Source organism: Momordica charantia (assembly GCF_013281855.1).
Source record: "Momordica charantia cultivar OHB3-1 chromosome 6 unlocalized genomic scaffold, Mcharantia_2.0 BLBB01000006.1, whole genome shotgun sequence".
Taxonomy (NCBI): Eukaryota; Viridiplantae; Streptophyta; class Magnoliopsida; order Cucurbitales; family Cucurbitaceae; genus Momordica; species Momordica charantia.
Genome location: NW_028275164.1, coordinates 370,168 through 383,454, shown reverse-complemented (window position 1 = coordinate 383,454; position 13,287 = coordinate 370,168). Strand labels below are relative to the sequence as shown.

At 37.3% G+C, this 13,287-nt stretch overlaps 2 protein-coding genes across 4 annotated transcripts; one reads left to right on the top strand and one right to left on the bottom strand.

Moving 5' to 3' along the window:
- Positions 1 to 145: 145 nt before the first annotated feature.
- Positions 146 to 3,626, bottom strand: LOC111007068 (exocyst complex component EXO70B1). Of its 2 annotated transcripts, XR_015791673.1 has the most exons (3): positions 1,147 to 3,626; positions 767 to 841; positions 146 to 692 (listed from the first exon to the last, which is right to left on the bottom strand). XR_015791673.1 is itself a non-coding variant. In XM_022279241.2 (2 exons), exon 1 carries the CDS (start codon positions 3,129 to 3,131, stop codon positions 1,176 to 1,178), a length of 1,956 nt encoding a protein of 651 aa, XP_022134933.2. In that variant the 5' UTR covers positions 3,132 to 3,626; the 3' UTR covers positions 146 to 841; positions 1,147 to 1,175. The 2 variants fall into 2 exon arrangements, 1 of the variants encoding a protein (XP_022134933.2); XM_022279241.2 differs by having other exon boundaries at positions 146 to 841.
- Positions 3,627 to 7,146: 3,520 nt separating this feature from the next.
- On the top strand, positions 7,147 to 13,049 carry LOC111007415 (snurportin-1 protein). 2 transcript variants are annotated; one of them, XR_002600985.2, is made up of 9 exons: positions 7,147 to 7,661; positions 8,102 to 8,288; positions 8,368 to 8,618; positions 8,958 to 9,072; positions 9,286 to 9,378; positions 11,962 to 12,105; positions 12,313 to 12,461; positions 12,544 to 12,710; positions 12,832 to 13,049. XR_002600985.2 is itself a non-coding variant. In XM_022279771.2 (8 exons), exons 1-7 carry the CDS (start codon positions 7,264 to 7,266, stop codon positions 12,421 to 12,423), a joined length of 1,299 nt encoding a protein of 432 aa, XP_022135463.1. In that variant the 5' UTR covers positions 7,147 to 7,263; the 3' UTR covers positions 12,424 to 12,461; positions 12,544 to 13,049. The 2 variants fall into 2 exon arrangements, 1 of the variants encoding a protein (XP_022135463.1); XM_022279771.2 differs by having other exon boundaries at positions 12,544 to 13,049.
- The last annotated feature ends 238 nt before the right edge of the window (positions 13,050 to 13,287 follow it).

Here is a 13,287-nt window from a genome sequence, read left to right as displayed (position 1 = left end):
ATTTTGGGTTTCACCGTTGACTTCTCTTTTTACATTGTTTCTCCCTGCTCAGTACCCAACACATTTTTCCCCCATCTATTTTTGACATCTCCCATAAAAAACCAGAAGGAAAAGTTGTTTGAAATGAAGGAAAAAATAATGATGAAACCAGCTTTGAATGGTTTTTATGTTATAATTAGAAAAAGAGCGTGGAAAAGTAGAAGAGTTGAAATTGAACATAGAATGCAAAAAAGCAAACGACATATCGTTATCAATCGAAGTCAAGAGTTTTGGGAGGAACATTGAAAGAAACTAGAGGTAAACGTCGTTCCAAAATCAATTGATGGGACTGTGGATAAGCTGTCACTGAATAATAATTGAGCCGATGCTTCATCTGACCAAATGAATTGCCTTATTAGCTAGCTAGCTGTGGTGTAACCGAATGCACTCGCTTGTTCCCTTAACTTAATGGGAGTGGGGATTTTTCGACGGTTGTTGGGTGAAAATCAGAGGCCCCAGCACAAGCCAGGTAACAAGGAACTCTCAGTCACTGCATTTCAATTTCAAACCACAACACAAAAACTAATGGCTAAGCTTGCCCTGGAGAAACCATCAACTCTTGGCCATTAACCTTTCTACTTTTTACCAACTTCAGTCAAAATAAATTTACTTTACTTGGTGTTACTTTCTTCTAATTTATTTATGTGGATGACCTGAAACGACCAAGAAGAAACTAGTTTAGAAGCAGACAATCTGACGGTTGCTTGCACATGTTGCTACATCGTACCTATCTTGTGGCAAAGCCACGATCGATAATAATTCAGCAACCCAATCGGCTGAAACCAAGATACATTGAAGTTTCCTGCCAACAAAAGTACTCGAATTATTTTGCAGCTAGCAACTTTACAGATTTGACTCTTGCTTCTTCTTTGTAAGTTGTAAAGACTTTGGCTAGTTGGGGATGGTGGCGGGATCGGGGGAGGGGGTTTGAAGTTATGCCCATAATATTACTTGACCTCAAATTAAGATACACAATCTAATGTATACAACATTGGTAAGTATTATACAGTGTATGAACAAAAGTAAGTAAGATCATAACCTTCACAATATCATGTGTCTATAACATTAGCAAAAAAAAAGAAAGAAGAAAAAAGATCAACAGCTCACCATCAAACAGTTTTAAGTCTGGACTTCTTTTATGTACCCTTTCTTCTCATGTGATGTGAAACAGCAGGTGATCCTTCGAATAAGTCTGATAGAGAGTTCTCTAAGTCCTCGGGCGTGTACTTTATGTACTTCCCAGAATGCCTTCCGCTCTCTAACTGATTTCTAAACCTTCCCAAGAAGGACCGATACGCTGGAATCACCTTCTCCGAAACCGATATTATCAGCTCATCGCGCAGTTGAGAATCAGACACCTTCCAAGTTGTCTGAACCCTGCAGATTTCTTCAAAACCTGCATTGAAATTCTTGAACTTTTCCTTCAAAGCTACCTTGGAGGCACTACTTGTGCTCCCACCAATCCCTTCATCCTTCAGGCAAGACAAAACTTTGCTCCAAGAGGCTCTAAGGTAACTCGTTTCGTATTGGCGAATTTGGCCGCTGTGCCTGCGGAGCCAGTTATTGCCGAGCAGCTGTGCAAGCTCAGAATCTTTCACTTTTTTCACTATGTACAGTATATTGTTCATTAGAAATATGAACTGCATAGCAACATCCTCATAAAGTTTTGATTTATCCACAAGATTGGATTCCAAAGATGATAACAACATTAACAACCTACGAGCTAAAGGCGACGTGTTCTCCAGCTGCAAATTATCCTCGTTATCGTTATCATTCTGCAAGTCCTGTACTTCCTCATCTTCTAAAAGAGAGTTCATTGTCTTACTGTAATCAACCAGTAATCTCACATAATTCATTACATATCGAATAAGAGGGTGGATCTCGGCGTTTTGCATTGCTTTCTTTGAATTTTCGCTCTGAATAGCATTCTCAAACTCTGAAAATGTCCCTGTGGCTGCTTCTCCCAGTCCAGACAGCACTCCATGAGCTTCACTGATCAGAAACTCGTCGGAAACCATGGCTTCCAAGTCGGGCAAAACGCTGGCCAAAGCATCATACATATCCAAGATTCGGAACAGCTTCTCCGGAGACCTCTTCCCAATAGCTACTGCCTCACCAAAATTCAACAGCTGCATTACGCACCCTTTTGCTGTTTCGTTAAAGCAAATCTCCTTGGATTCATTGGCGCCATTGAAAATCTGATCACAGAGCCTCCTCTCGCCGTCCAAAATCACGCGAACTGTAATTTTGACGGCCTGAAGCCATTTCTTCATCTTCTCATCCAAAAATTTCCAGTCACTTTTCTGAACCTCCTCAATGCTGAGCCGTTCGACGCCAAGAATCGCCAAGCACTCGTCCAAAGCATCACGACGAACGGTGCTGTAGACTTGAACACACTCCTTTTCGTAGCCAGAGCGAATCATACGGTCAGCAATCTCCGTCAGATCAACAACCGCATTGGGATGGATCAAATCGACCCATGAGTCTTCTCCAATTGTCGCCCCTCGTTCATGGAATCGCCCGGAACTGCGACTTTCCTCGCCGAAACTCTCGAATTCATCGTCAATTTCACAGTAATTGGAAGCAAACGAGAGGTGAACTCTTCGGATCGAGCCGTAGAGCCGGTCGGCGTCGAGAGGGACCGTGCTCTGGATCAGGATATGGCGGAATTCGCTCTCGAGCCTACACATCGCCATTTGGATCGCGTTTTCCGCCCGGTCCACGATCTCGGTCGACTCGGACCCAATGGAAAGGTCCTCTACTAGCCGGAGAACATCATCGACCGCCGACAAATACTCTGCCGCCTCGTCCGGCGAGTCCTCCCAATTAAGGGACCGTCTCGACACATCGGAGTTAGGGTCCCAACGAAGAATCACCTTCTCCGCCGCTTCCAAGCGATCGTTCTTGGTCTTGGAGTCCTCACTGTTGATCATGCTGCCGATACTGGAGAGACGATTATCGAAACTGGAGAGAATCAAAAGCATGTCCTCGCGAACCTCTTTGGGGGTATTGAGGCTCTTGACGATCTGCTGGGCGGTGGCCAAGACGCGGTCGTCGACGCCGCCGGCGACATTCGTATTGGTGGCAGCCATTTCTAGGGATTTTTGGTGGAGGGTCCAGAGGAAAAGGGGGTGGGTTTCAGAAGCAGAAGGAGAAGGTAACGGAGTCTGGGAGCGAAGGCATTTCAGCGCCCCAGATTTGGCTCTGCTTATCTACGCATATCCCTTCGGAATCAGAATCAGAATCATAAAACGTTGTGGGAAAGAAGGCGAAAACACATTGCGATCATTGGGGAGGGATTTTGGGACTCTGCAACTGAAAATTGCCTTCCGAAACACAGTCGATTGCAATGGGGACGAAGAAAGGAAGGAGGGGTGCGATTAATGGCGGAGAATAAGATGAACTTTGGCGGGTTTAGAAGTTGGAAAATAGAAGAGCAATAGGCGGAGCCTGGGAATTGGGAATTGGGAATTGGGATCCGGGTTGGAGTTTGGGAAAATGGCGTTTGGCAGTGATATATACTAAACTGCGGAGTGAGACAAAGCATCTTCCTTTATCCTTTCGGGTCTCTCCTTTCTCTTTTTCTCTGCTTTCCAAGTAAAAAAACGTGCAGCTCATCCATTTTTGTACCTTCTCGCTCTCAATTGACGTCAATTCCATACCATAGAATACAATAATATATATATATATATAAAATGTTATATACTTTTAAAATTCATTCATTTTATTTTTAATGTTATTTTTCTTACCTCAATAACATTACAATCAATATATTTATTAAAATGTAAACATTACTTTATATCAAAGAATTTTCATTATTTGTAAAGTTTGTGTTAAGATCTTGAAAATAAGGATTCAAATTATCACTTTTTATGTTCAAAGTATATACGTTAAACTGAACAAAGGTTAAAGGTATAGGACAAATTAGTGTTTTAATTTTTTTTTTCATAGTTGTATCTATTTTAATTAGTATGAACGTATTGTTTTAGTTTACAATTTATTTTTCGAATCATTGTTACTTTTCAAGTTCTGGTTGGTTTGATTTCTTCTTTTCCCTTTTACTAGTTATTCATATTATGTGATGTATCTGATATTAAAAAAAAATATATATAATACAATAAAACTCAAGTAGGGGTCATATCATTGACCTGGAGTTAATTTTTTTCCCCCTTCAGCTTCACGGGATTCGGGAATGATCAGCATCTCTGACTCGCTCTAGTCAGTTTCAAATTAAAAATATTTGTCTAGACACCGGTTTAACAAGAGCTCACTAAATGTGTGACGTGTCACATTTTTAGCAGTTCATAAATTTTAGTAAGTTTTTTTTTAATAGGTTCTATTTATCTAAGAAACATAGTATAAGTAAATTAATAAAAGTATTTAATATTACAAAGTCTGTATGAATTCATTCTCACTGAGGAGTAGGCAAGTATTGTCATTTTTTAATTATGGAAACTTAAAAGAACTTTCCATTGATGAGAGGGTCTCCTTTGACTTATGGATGAGAAAGACTTCTCACGCAACCATACTCGATGCCAATATAATTATTAGTTTGATACTTAAAAAAGTTGAACTTATCCTAACTATAAATTTGCTATTTTTATATTGCATTGCATCAATTTATATTTCTAAACCATTTTTTTTAAATGTACAACCATGGTTACCAATCTCAACAGTCTTTTAGTTTTAATGTTGTTTAATATTAACTAGCTAATCAATCTCAACAGTTTTTTAGTTTTAATGTTGTTTACTTTTAACTAGTTAATTTAAAATAAGTATGCAATACATGTGATAACATATTTTGTTCTACTATTTCAATATTGTACAGGCACTTTTGAAGCAAATAAGTTTAAAGAAATTGATTTTTAATAAAAAAATATCAATACAAACACTTTATTTTGAAGTTTCAACGAATCATATTTCTCACACATCGAATATTCCTGTATGCACACCTCGTCCACTGACTACGACCACGAGTAGGTAGGCAGCTAGGGGGAGGGACGACTGGGCTGCCTTTTCAATCAATCTCCGCCCGCCCCCTAATTACTAGACCAACCTGGTGCGAGTTGTAAGGAGTCTTGGTCTCGAGTTGAGCTGGGGCATCGGTTCATTCTTGTAACGGGAGCGAATGCACCGCAAGACCAGACAAGTGACTCCCTCGCCTTCCAGTGGCGGTCTTTAAAGTGAAGTCATTTCTTAAGTTAAAGAAAGAAAAATCCTCTTATTCTACGATAATCTAAGCAGCAACTCCATGAGTCCGCTCGGAACCAGTCGACTCATGAGCCATTCGTTCTCCCCTCTCGATTGTGCACGCCAACTCTCACCAAAATCCTCTATGCGCCGTGGACCCACACATGCAGGTTGGTAGACGTGGGGCACGTGCTGAAAATACGGTATTTTGAAATATTGCACTAAACTTAGTCTTGGTCCAACTCTTTATTTCGTATTTGGTGGAGATATTTCAAAATTAAATGGCACAATAGAATTAATGGAAACATTAACAATTAGTCTCTTTGAAAATAATTTTGGTGGTTATTTGGTTAACCATCTAGAAGAATAGGCAATGGTCCCTTTTTTACATCATTAATTAATTCCTAATTGTAGTGTTTATAGCATTATATTTTCATTCACATGTAACTTGTTTTTTGTTTAAAAGGCAAGTTTGAAAGTTTGAATGCATTCTCCAATCTCCGACTCCATCCCACCTATTTATCTTATTACTCAATATTTCAATAGTGATTCCACATTGACTTGCAAAAGAAAGGAACAGGGAAGAGACAAAAATTGCAATCTATTTTTATCTTTTTATTTAGTTTTGGGACGGGTTTTAGTCACACTATTTAACAAGTGAGTGGTCCATCTAGTCAAAGATTTTATTAAATTAATTATTGTTTCATATTATATATTATCTGATATTTTTTCTTAATTAATGTATCTTCAATGAACTAATCCATGAACATTAAATGTTTTAAAGTTTTTGATTTAGTATTTAAGCCAAACCAACGCAAAGACATTGGGAATAATTAAGGGAAATACTTTGAGATTTGGACCATTGTTACATTTTTTATAATAGAGACAAAAATAAAATGTAAAAGAAAAGGGAAAATTATAGATTTTATTATTATTTTTATATAAATAGCTCTTTCTTTAAATCTATAAAATTTAAGATAGTCGATAAAGGGATAAGTGTCAATTATGACTGAACTGAATTTATGAAAGTAAATGTTATACAATAATTAAATATATAATAAAAACATCATTTGTAAAGTGGAAAAGAGAGGGAGGTTTCATTATGTAAGAAATAAGATTTATTTTTTGTTTTTAATTGAGGAGAGATAAAAGACAAAACAATTTGTATATACAAATACAAACGCAAATATATAGGTATTATTTTTGTTTAAACTGCGCAAATATATAGGTATTTTTATAAAGACAAGACACCGAAAAGTAAATATACTATTTTTTTAGGTTTACTAAATTTAAATTCAACAACACATGGTCATGAATAAGTCAAATTTGCATAAAATCAATCCATAAAATAGAACCGAAGCAACATAATAGACACAAAAAATAGGCAAAAATATATACAATAGTCAATAATTTTGGGGAATTTTTAATATTTTTAAGATTTCAACTTTACCCTTCAAAAATTATGGAAGAAAAAGGAAAAATATGTAATACGAATTATACGTTTTTTCCACCAAACTATCCTCATCCAAAAGCCACTTTCAAAATCATGCTGCCTATATTAAATAACGTCACATCCATTCATAAAAAAAAAAAATAACGTCACATCCATTCATAAGAAAATGAAAAATAAAATAGATAATGTCACATTCATTCAAAATAAGATTACTAGGATGCCCGTTAAAAGAAAAACAGGAAAGAAAAAAAAAAAAGAAAACTTGGGTCCACCAGTGGCAAATTCGGATTAACGTTTCTATTATTACTTAAAATGACAAATTTGAAAATAATATTTGCAAAAAAGAAATTAAAAAAAAAAAGCTAACAATTAAACAAGGCAAACTCGAATTTTATTGGAATTATGGATTGGGCCTAAAAGCCCAAAGAATTTGTGGGCCCAAGATAAATAAACCCAACGATTGGAAAATTTCCCCGGGCGCGGGGTTGATAGACGATATCGCCGAAGCGGGCAACCTCGGTCCTCGGAGGCCTAGCCGGAGACTGCTTCAAAAATTCGAACCATCAAGGAATTGCGCGAAGATGGCGCCACATGACATCCGCCGTCCACACAAAAGGCCGGCGATCTCCGACCAGCAGAAGCGGAGGGAACTTTCTTTGCAGCGGCAACAGCAGAATCGCCGCGACGCTCAACAAGCAGCGCGTTCCTTAGCCTCCACGCTCCTCTCCCTCTCGTCCACATTCCACGAGCCTACTACCTCCGAGCCGGTTCTGGAGATTGAACTTAATGAACTCGAATCTGAAACGGAGCATTCGCCGGAACTTGTATCTGAGCATGAATTTGATGAGGTTGCTTCGAAGGAGTTCGATGTTTGCCAGGCTTCGAAGCTCAAAGGTTCAGAGGCTCGTAAGTGGTTTTCGAAGCAACTGTTGCTTCCTGAGTGGATGATAGATGTTCCTGATCGACTTAGCGAAGACTGGTTCTAACTCTTTTTCATCTCTCCTTATATTAAGTTAACTATTTACGTTTATGTTTTCTTCAACCACTATCCGGCTTGGATCTTGTTTCTTTTTAGTCCATACATCATCTGATCATCTGACCATCGCGGCCTTGGCATTGGCCTTATCCTCCATGCCTTTTCCTCCTACTTGTGTCTGTTCGTATTCTAATTCAAGTTTCTTCGGGTTGGTTTATTCTCACTCACGTCTGCTGCTTGGCTAATTGAAGCGAAACTTGAACTGCTCATTTTTGTTTGTTTTTTTTAGTGTTTCGTGCTGGTTGCGCAAATACTTATTCTGATGTCAATAACTATTCAAAAAGGAAATATAAAATAGAAGGAAAATCTCCATTTCTCTGCAAATTTTCGTGAAATGATCGAACCTGAGAGTGACATTCCTACGATGCTTTGGATATTTTTAGGTACGTATTCGCAAGGCCTTCTGGAAAACGATGCTTTGTTGTTTCTTCCAATGGAACAACTATCAGTAGGTTGCGAAATGGATCAATTCTGCATCGTTTTCCTTCTGCTCTACCCAATGGAGCAAAGAAAAGAGATGTCTCTGGATCCGGTCAATCATATTCTATTCTAGATTGTATATTTCATGAAGTAAGTTTCTCAGATTCCGTATGCCATATTGTAGGCCAATTTTATTTTACTGACAAGTAAAGATCTGAATGTCATGTAGATGGATCAAACTTACTACGTCATTGATATGATATGTTGGCGAGGATATTCTCTTTATGATTGTACAGCTGAGTTTCGATTCTTCTGGCTCAATTCTAAGCTCGTTGAGACTGGTGCTTGTGAGCCCCCATCATACTATCACAAATATAAGTTCGGCCTGGTACCTGTATATACATGCGATCAAAATGGTCTTTATGCTGCTTATACCGGAGCAGCTCCTTATGTCAAGGATGGCCTATTATTTTACAACAAGTAAGATTTATCATCAAAAAAGGATTTGAGACTTTGCTAGTTCTCCTCCTCCTCTTCCTCCTCTTAATTAGGGACTAATTTGAATTCCTTTCATGTATAATTTTCACTTAGTTGATAATCTCTGTTATCTCTTACTGAAATATTTTTAAACATTGTGGAGTGTATGTACCTGCAGGATCACATATCTAACAATTATAGAGTTATAATGTTATGATATTTATGCTTGATAATTGATACTGTGTTTCTCATTAAGTTATTTCTTTAATTTTGTGAATCTTTTTCTATGTTTACAAGTTATAACTTCATTGATCTTGTACTAAGAAGTTGTCCTTGTGTTAGGCATTCACATTACCAGCCAGGAAATACACCACTTGCATTGGTCTGGAAGGATGAGAGTTGCAGTCAATATGTCATTGACACAGATAGTAATGGACAAGTTCCAAGCCAACAGCAGGTACTTTCTCCCTAGATTTCCTGTTCCTCTTTCTATAAACAAGCAAACCATGCTAATTCTTGTTTCTCTCACTTTCTTTCTTTCTTTTTTTCTGTCGCTATCATAGTTCCATTGCAGTGGTCAAAATGATCCATTTTTGTCATCCATGACATGGATCTGCTCTCTCCTCTCATGCATTTTATAAAGCTAATTATGCGTTATTTGAATAATCAGGTGGTTTTGGAGCTACAAGGTGATGGCAAGGTGACTACATCAGATGATCCTCCTGTGGAATTTGGATGCTTAGATGGCGACTTTATCAAAAAGGTTCTGTTGTTCTAAATTTAACCCTTCCGTGGTGTCAATTAGTTTTTAAATTATTTTGTTTGTTACATTACATGTTGCTTCGACAACATTTTTGCATGCAATGTGGTCTGTGATTTAATTTAATTTTTTTATTATTTCTTTTGGGTCTGTGTATCTTCTGTGTAACTTGGCATGGTACCTATGTCACTATAACGTAGTCTTTATGTCATTATTTGGGCTCACGTTAACTGAATAAACTGTTGCTTGATATCTGCATTTTCGAAAGGGTTTGATCATTGAAATATTAACTACTGAATAAACTGTTGTTGATATTTGTATTTTCGAAAGGGTTTGGCCATTGAAATATTAACTTAATACGTGCCTATGTGGAAAAGAACTGTTGATTAATAATATGGAGAAAATAACTAGTCAGTTAACTCCTGTGATTTGAGGTGATATATATGACATTAATCTGAATTGGTTTTATTAAGGGGAAATGTTGAAGAACATGATCACAGAAAGGTAAAGTATCAAAAAGCCATTTTCTAAGTAGTCCTCCAACTGATATTGATCAAGGTTTTACTTCAAGATCCTCTATGATGAATCTTATACATTTAGTTTACAGGCATGACATTGTGCTATTTATCTATAATTTATAGAATGAGGAATTTGGTTAAGCTCTCCAATAATATAATTAGGTTTCGCTCTAATCCTCTAGGAGAGTCAGTTTCTGGGGAGGCAACAAGTTGGAGGCAAAAGTCTATAGGGAAATAGGTCAAGGAAGGGGACTGCAAAACTTTTTATTTTTCTCTTTTTTTCCTTCCCTTTTCCTTGTAGGATTGGCTTTGTAGGATTGCTGGATTTGGAATTGCAAGAACTTAATATATCTTTGATTACAAATTATGGGAGGAGAAAAAAGAGAATGTTTGGGGCTTAGTAGGTTTAATACTTCCCTGTGCAATTGGTCTCTAAGAGTTTTTGTAATTATAAGTTAGGTGTTATTCTTTTGGATTAGGGCCTCTTTCTATAGGAGTGTCCTGTGGTCAACTTTTTTTGTATATGTATATATATTTTTTATTTCTATCCATGAAAGTTTGATTTCTTATCAAAGAAAAAATAGATGATGGAAGGATAGAAAGATCAAGAGTGTAGGGACATCCTTTTCTCCCTAGCTATATTCTGCAATCTACATCAAAACCACAAGCATTTTATCAATAGTTTAGATTTATGGCCTATTGGTGACAAAGAGAGGAGGGTACGGTGACTTGGTTAACTTTGGGAGAGATTAAGAGTGGTGTTTGGTTCCGAGAGTTGTAAGTTGCCTATTCTTTCTTGTTGGCTTTCAAGCTGGACTTGCTAAAGGCGTTCAACAGATTTTTTGGTAGGGTCTGATGTACACAACTATAAACAAGACTTACTTAAGAATTCAAGCGTGATCAAGGATTTTAGATCCATAAGCTTCATTCTCTAGAAAAACCTTTCTCAAGACTCTGGTCAAGAGGATGTGGAAGGTCTATCTCACACTATTTCTGCTAAACAGGGTGTTTTTATGGTTGGGGAACAAATTCTTAATGGATTCGAATTGCAAACCAGGAAGAAAACCTTTGTGGAAATCAATTTTGAAAAGGTTTATGATCATCAACTTTTGCCATGCCATTGAGGTACTAGGAAAGTGATGTTTTGTTCCCTTTTAATTTTGAGGGATGGATAAAGGTTTAATTGAGGGCTTTGTACTTTGTAGTGAGGAGAGATAATGTCTACCAAACTCATTTCCAGCATGCGGACGGTACCCTTTTTCTGTTCAGGAAAGGAGGATTTTTTTTTCCTTTAATTTAAATAGGATCCATCATAGTTCCTGTCCTTAAGATAGCGCCTTGCTCAAGTATTAATAAGAATAAACGCTATCAGTTATGTGACTAGAATTGATCGTGAATAAGTTTAGTAGGTAGGTGTAAATGGTGGCGTGAGGTCTATTTGTTATACATCTCGTACTTAGGTCTATGTTTGTGCTTATAGCCTAGAGTGTTTCTTTCTGGGACCCTGTGGTGAAAGAGGCTCAAAGACATCTTTCATCTTGTAAGAGAGCTTACTTTTAAAAAGGGGGTGTCCCTGTTACCTTGATTTGGCCTTTTTTGAGTGGACAATTATTCTTCCTCAAAATTTTTTTCTTCCTAACCAAGTTGAGAAGATCACTTAGCCTTTTTGGATTTAAAATGGCCTCATCGAAGCTTTTTTCATGTTGATCCCTTCTCAATTTACTTTGTTTTCGCTATTCAGCCCCCCTTGCTTAGCTTAGCTATGGAAAGTTAAAATTTCAGTGAAGTCTCAAGTTATTTTCCTTGGCTTGCGATGCATGGGAGATTTAACACCATAGATTTTGCGAATATGGTTGGAAAGGATTAAAAGGGTGCCCAAGAGTATGAAAGGGTTTTGGGGTTTAACTCACATCAATAGCCTCTCTTGGGTCAACGCCACCGAGAATTTTTTTTCAATTTAATTTTAAATATAATTCAATTGTAAAGATTTTCTGCTACTTATCACCAAACCAACATTTGAGGTGCATTCTTGCCTGCAAGTATATAACTGATATTTCTTGAATTTCAGTCAGGGTTATCTTCAAGTAATCTATTGCGATTCACCATTGGCGATGGAGGGCTGACCATTGTGGATGGGAGAATTCAGGGGGCAGATTTACATTACATTGGCAAGGTCAATCGAGCTCGAGCCTTTGCAGACAGTTACTCCAAGGTTAGAAATTATGCTAAATATCATACTTGTAGGGTCAAATCACGTTCATAGGAAATCAACTGACAATTAGTTTTATAATTGAAGACTATTACAGTGCCTTTTTGAGATGCAATGGCTATATTCGGCAGGCCGTAATGATAGGTGGAATGCCTTTACTTCATTATTTGTTTATTTCCGCCAAGCTCTTTATGGAAAGTACATGTGCAGGTTATGTTTCAACATGCGGCTCGTCATTCACCTTTAAAAATAGACGATCTATTAGCATCCATCAATTCATCAAATGATGGAGAAGTTCGTGATACTGACATGGTTGGATAGTGGTTGATAGTCCATTGTACTGGTGAAAGATTCCTCCGGTAAGAGACTGTTAACTTATGATGGTGCCTAACATTTTATGAAGGTTCTCGTCAATTCACAAGCAACCATGGTTCGATATAGGCAAGGAGATCTTGCGGAATCTCGTGTAGCATTCTGTTCAACCCATAGTCGAGGAAATGCTATTTGGTGAGCGGTATTCTCAATCTGACTTGGATACTTATAAACTATCAGAGTTCATGGGAAGTCGGTGCATCTCTCGCTCCAATCGACATGACATCCTTTGAGAGGTAATCCTTAAAAGTGAATGTTCGTAGATAATTTTCATCGGGATTTAATATATTGTGAGCTGTGAGTAACGTGACAAAAACGACTCAAAGTTTTAATGTTAAATGGATAAGCAAACTTCAGGTGATGGCCTTTCACCAAGAAGTGAAGTGCTGGATTGGTCTACAACTAGTAGGTTTTAACTACTGGGCAACACAACGCCTCCTCAGGTCTTATTATTGGAGTTTCATACGTCTCTTGAAAGTGACTTGAAAACATTTTTCTTGTAGTATTAATTATTATCCAACTTCGCGACATCGACAACCTGATGATTCTGGAAAGAACGGAAAATCTTTACTGGAGATTCTGTAGGTACACTCTTAACAACGCATCTTTTTGCAATATGGGACACTTTGGAGTGTTTAATATAATTAATTTTAATAATGACATATGGATAGGGTAATTATAAAAACAAAAATGTATAGTGATTGGTTAGAAAAATCATTTGTTGAATAGGTAAATCTTTTTCTTATTGAATTTTAAAGCAGTTTTTTTTTTAAATTTAAGTAAAAAGGTTAGATTACAAACTCTTCGAATTTT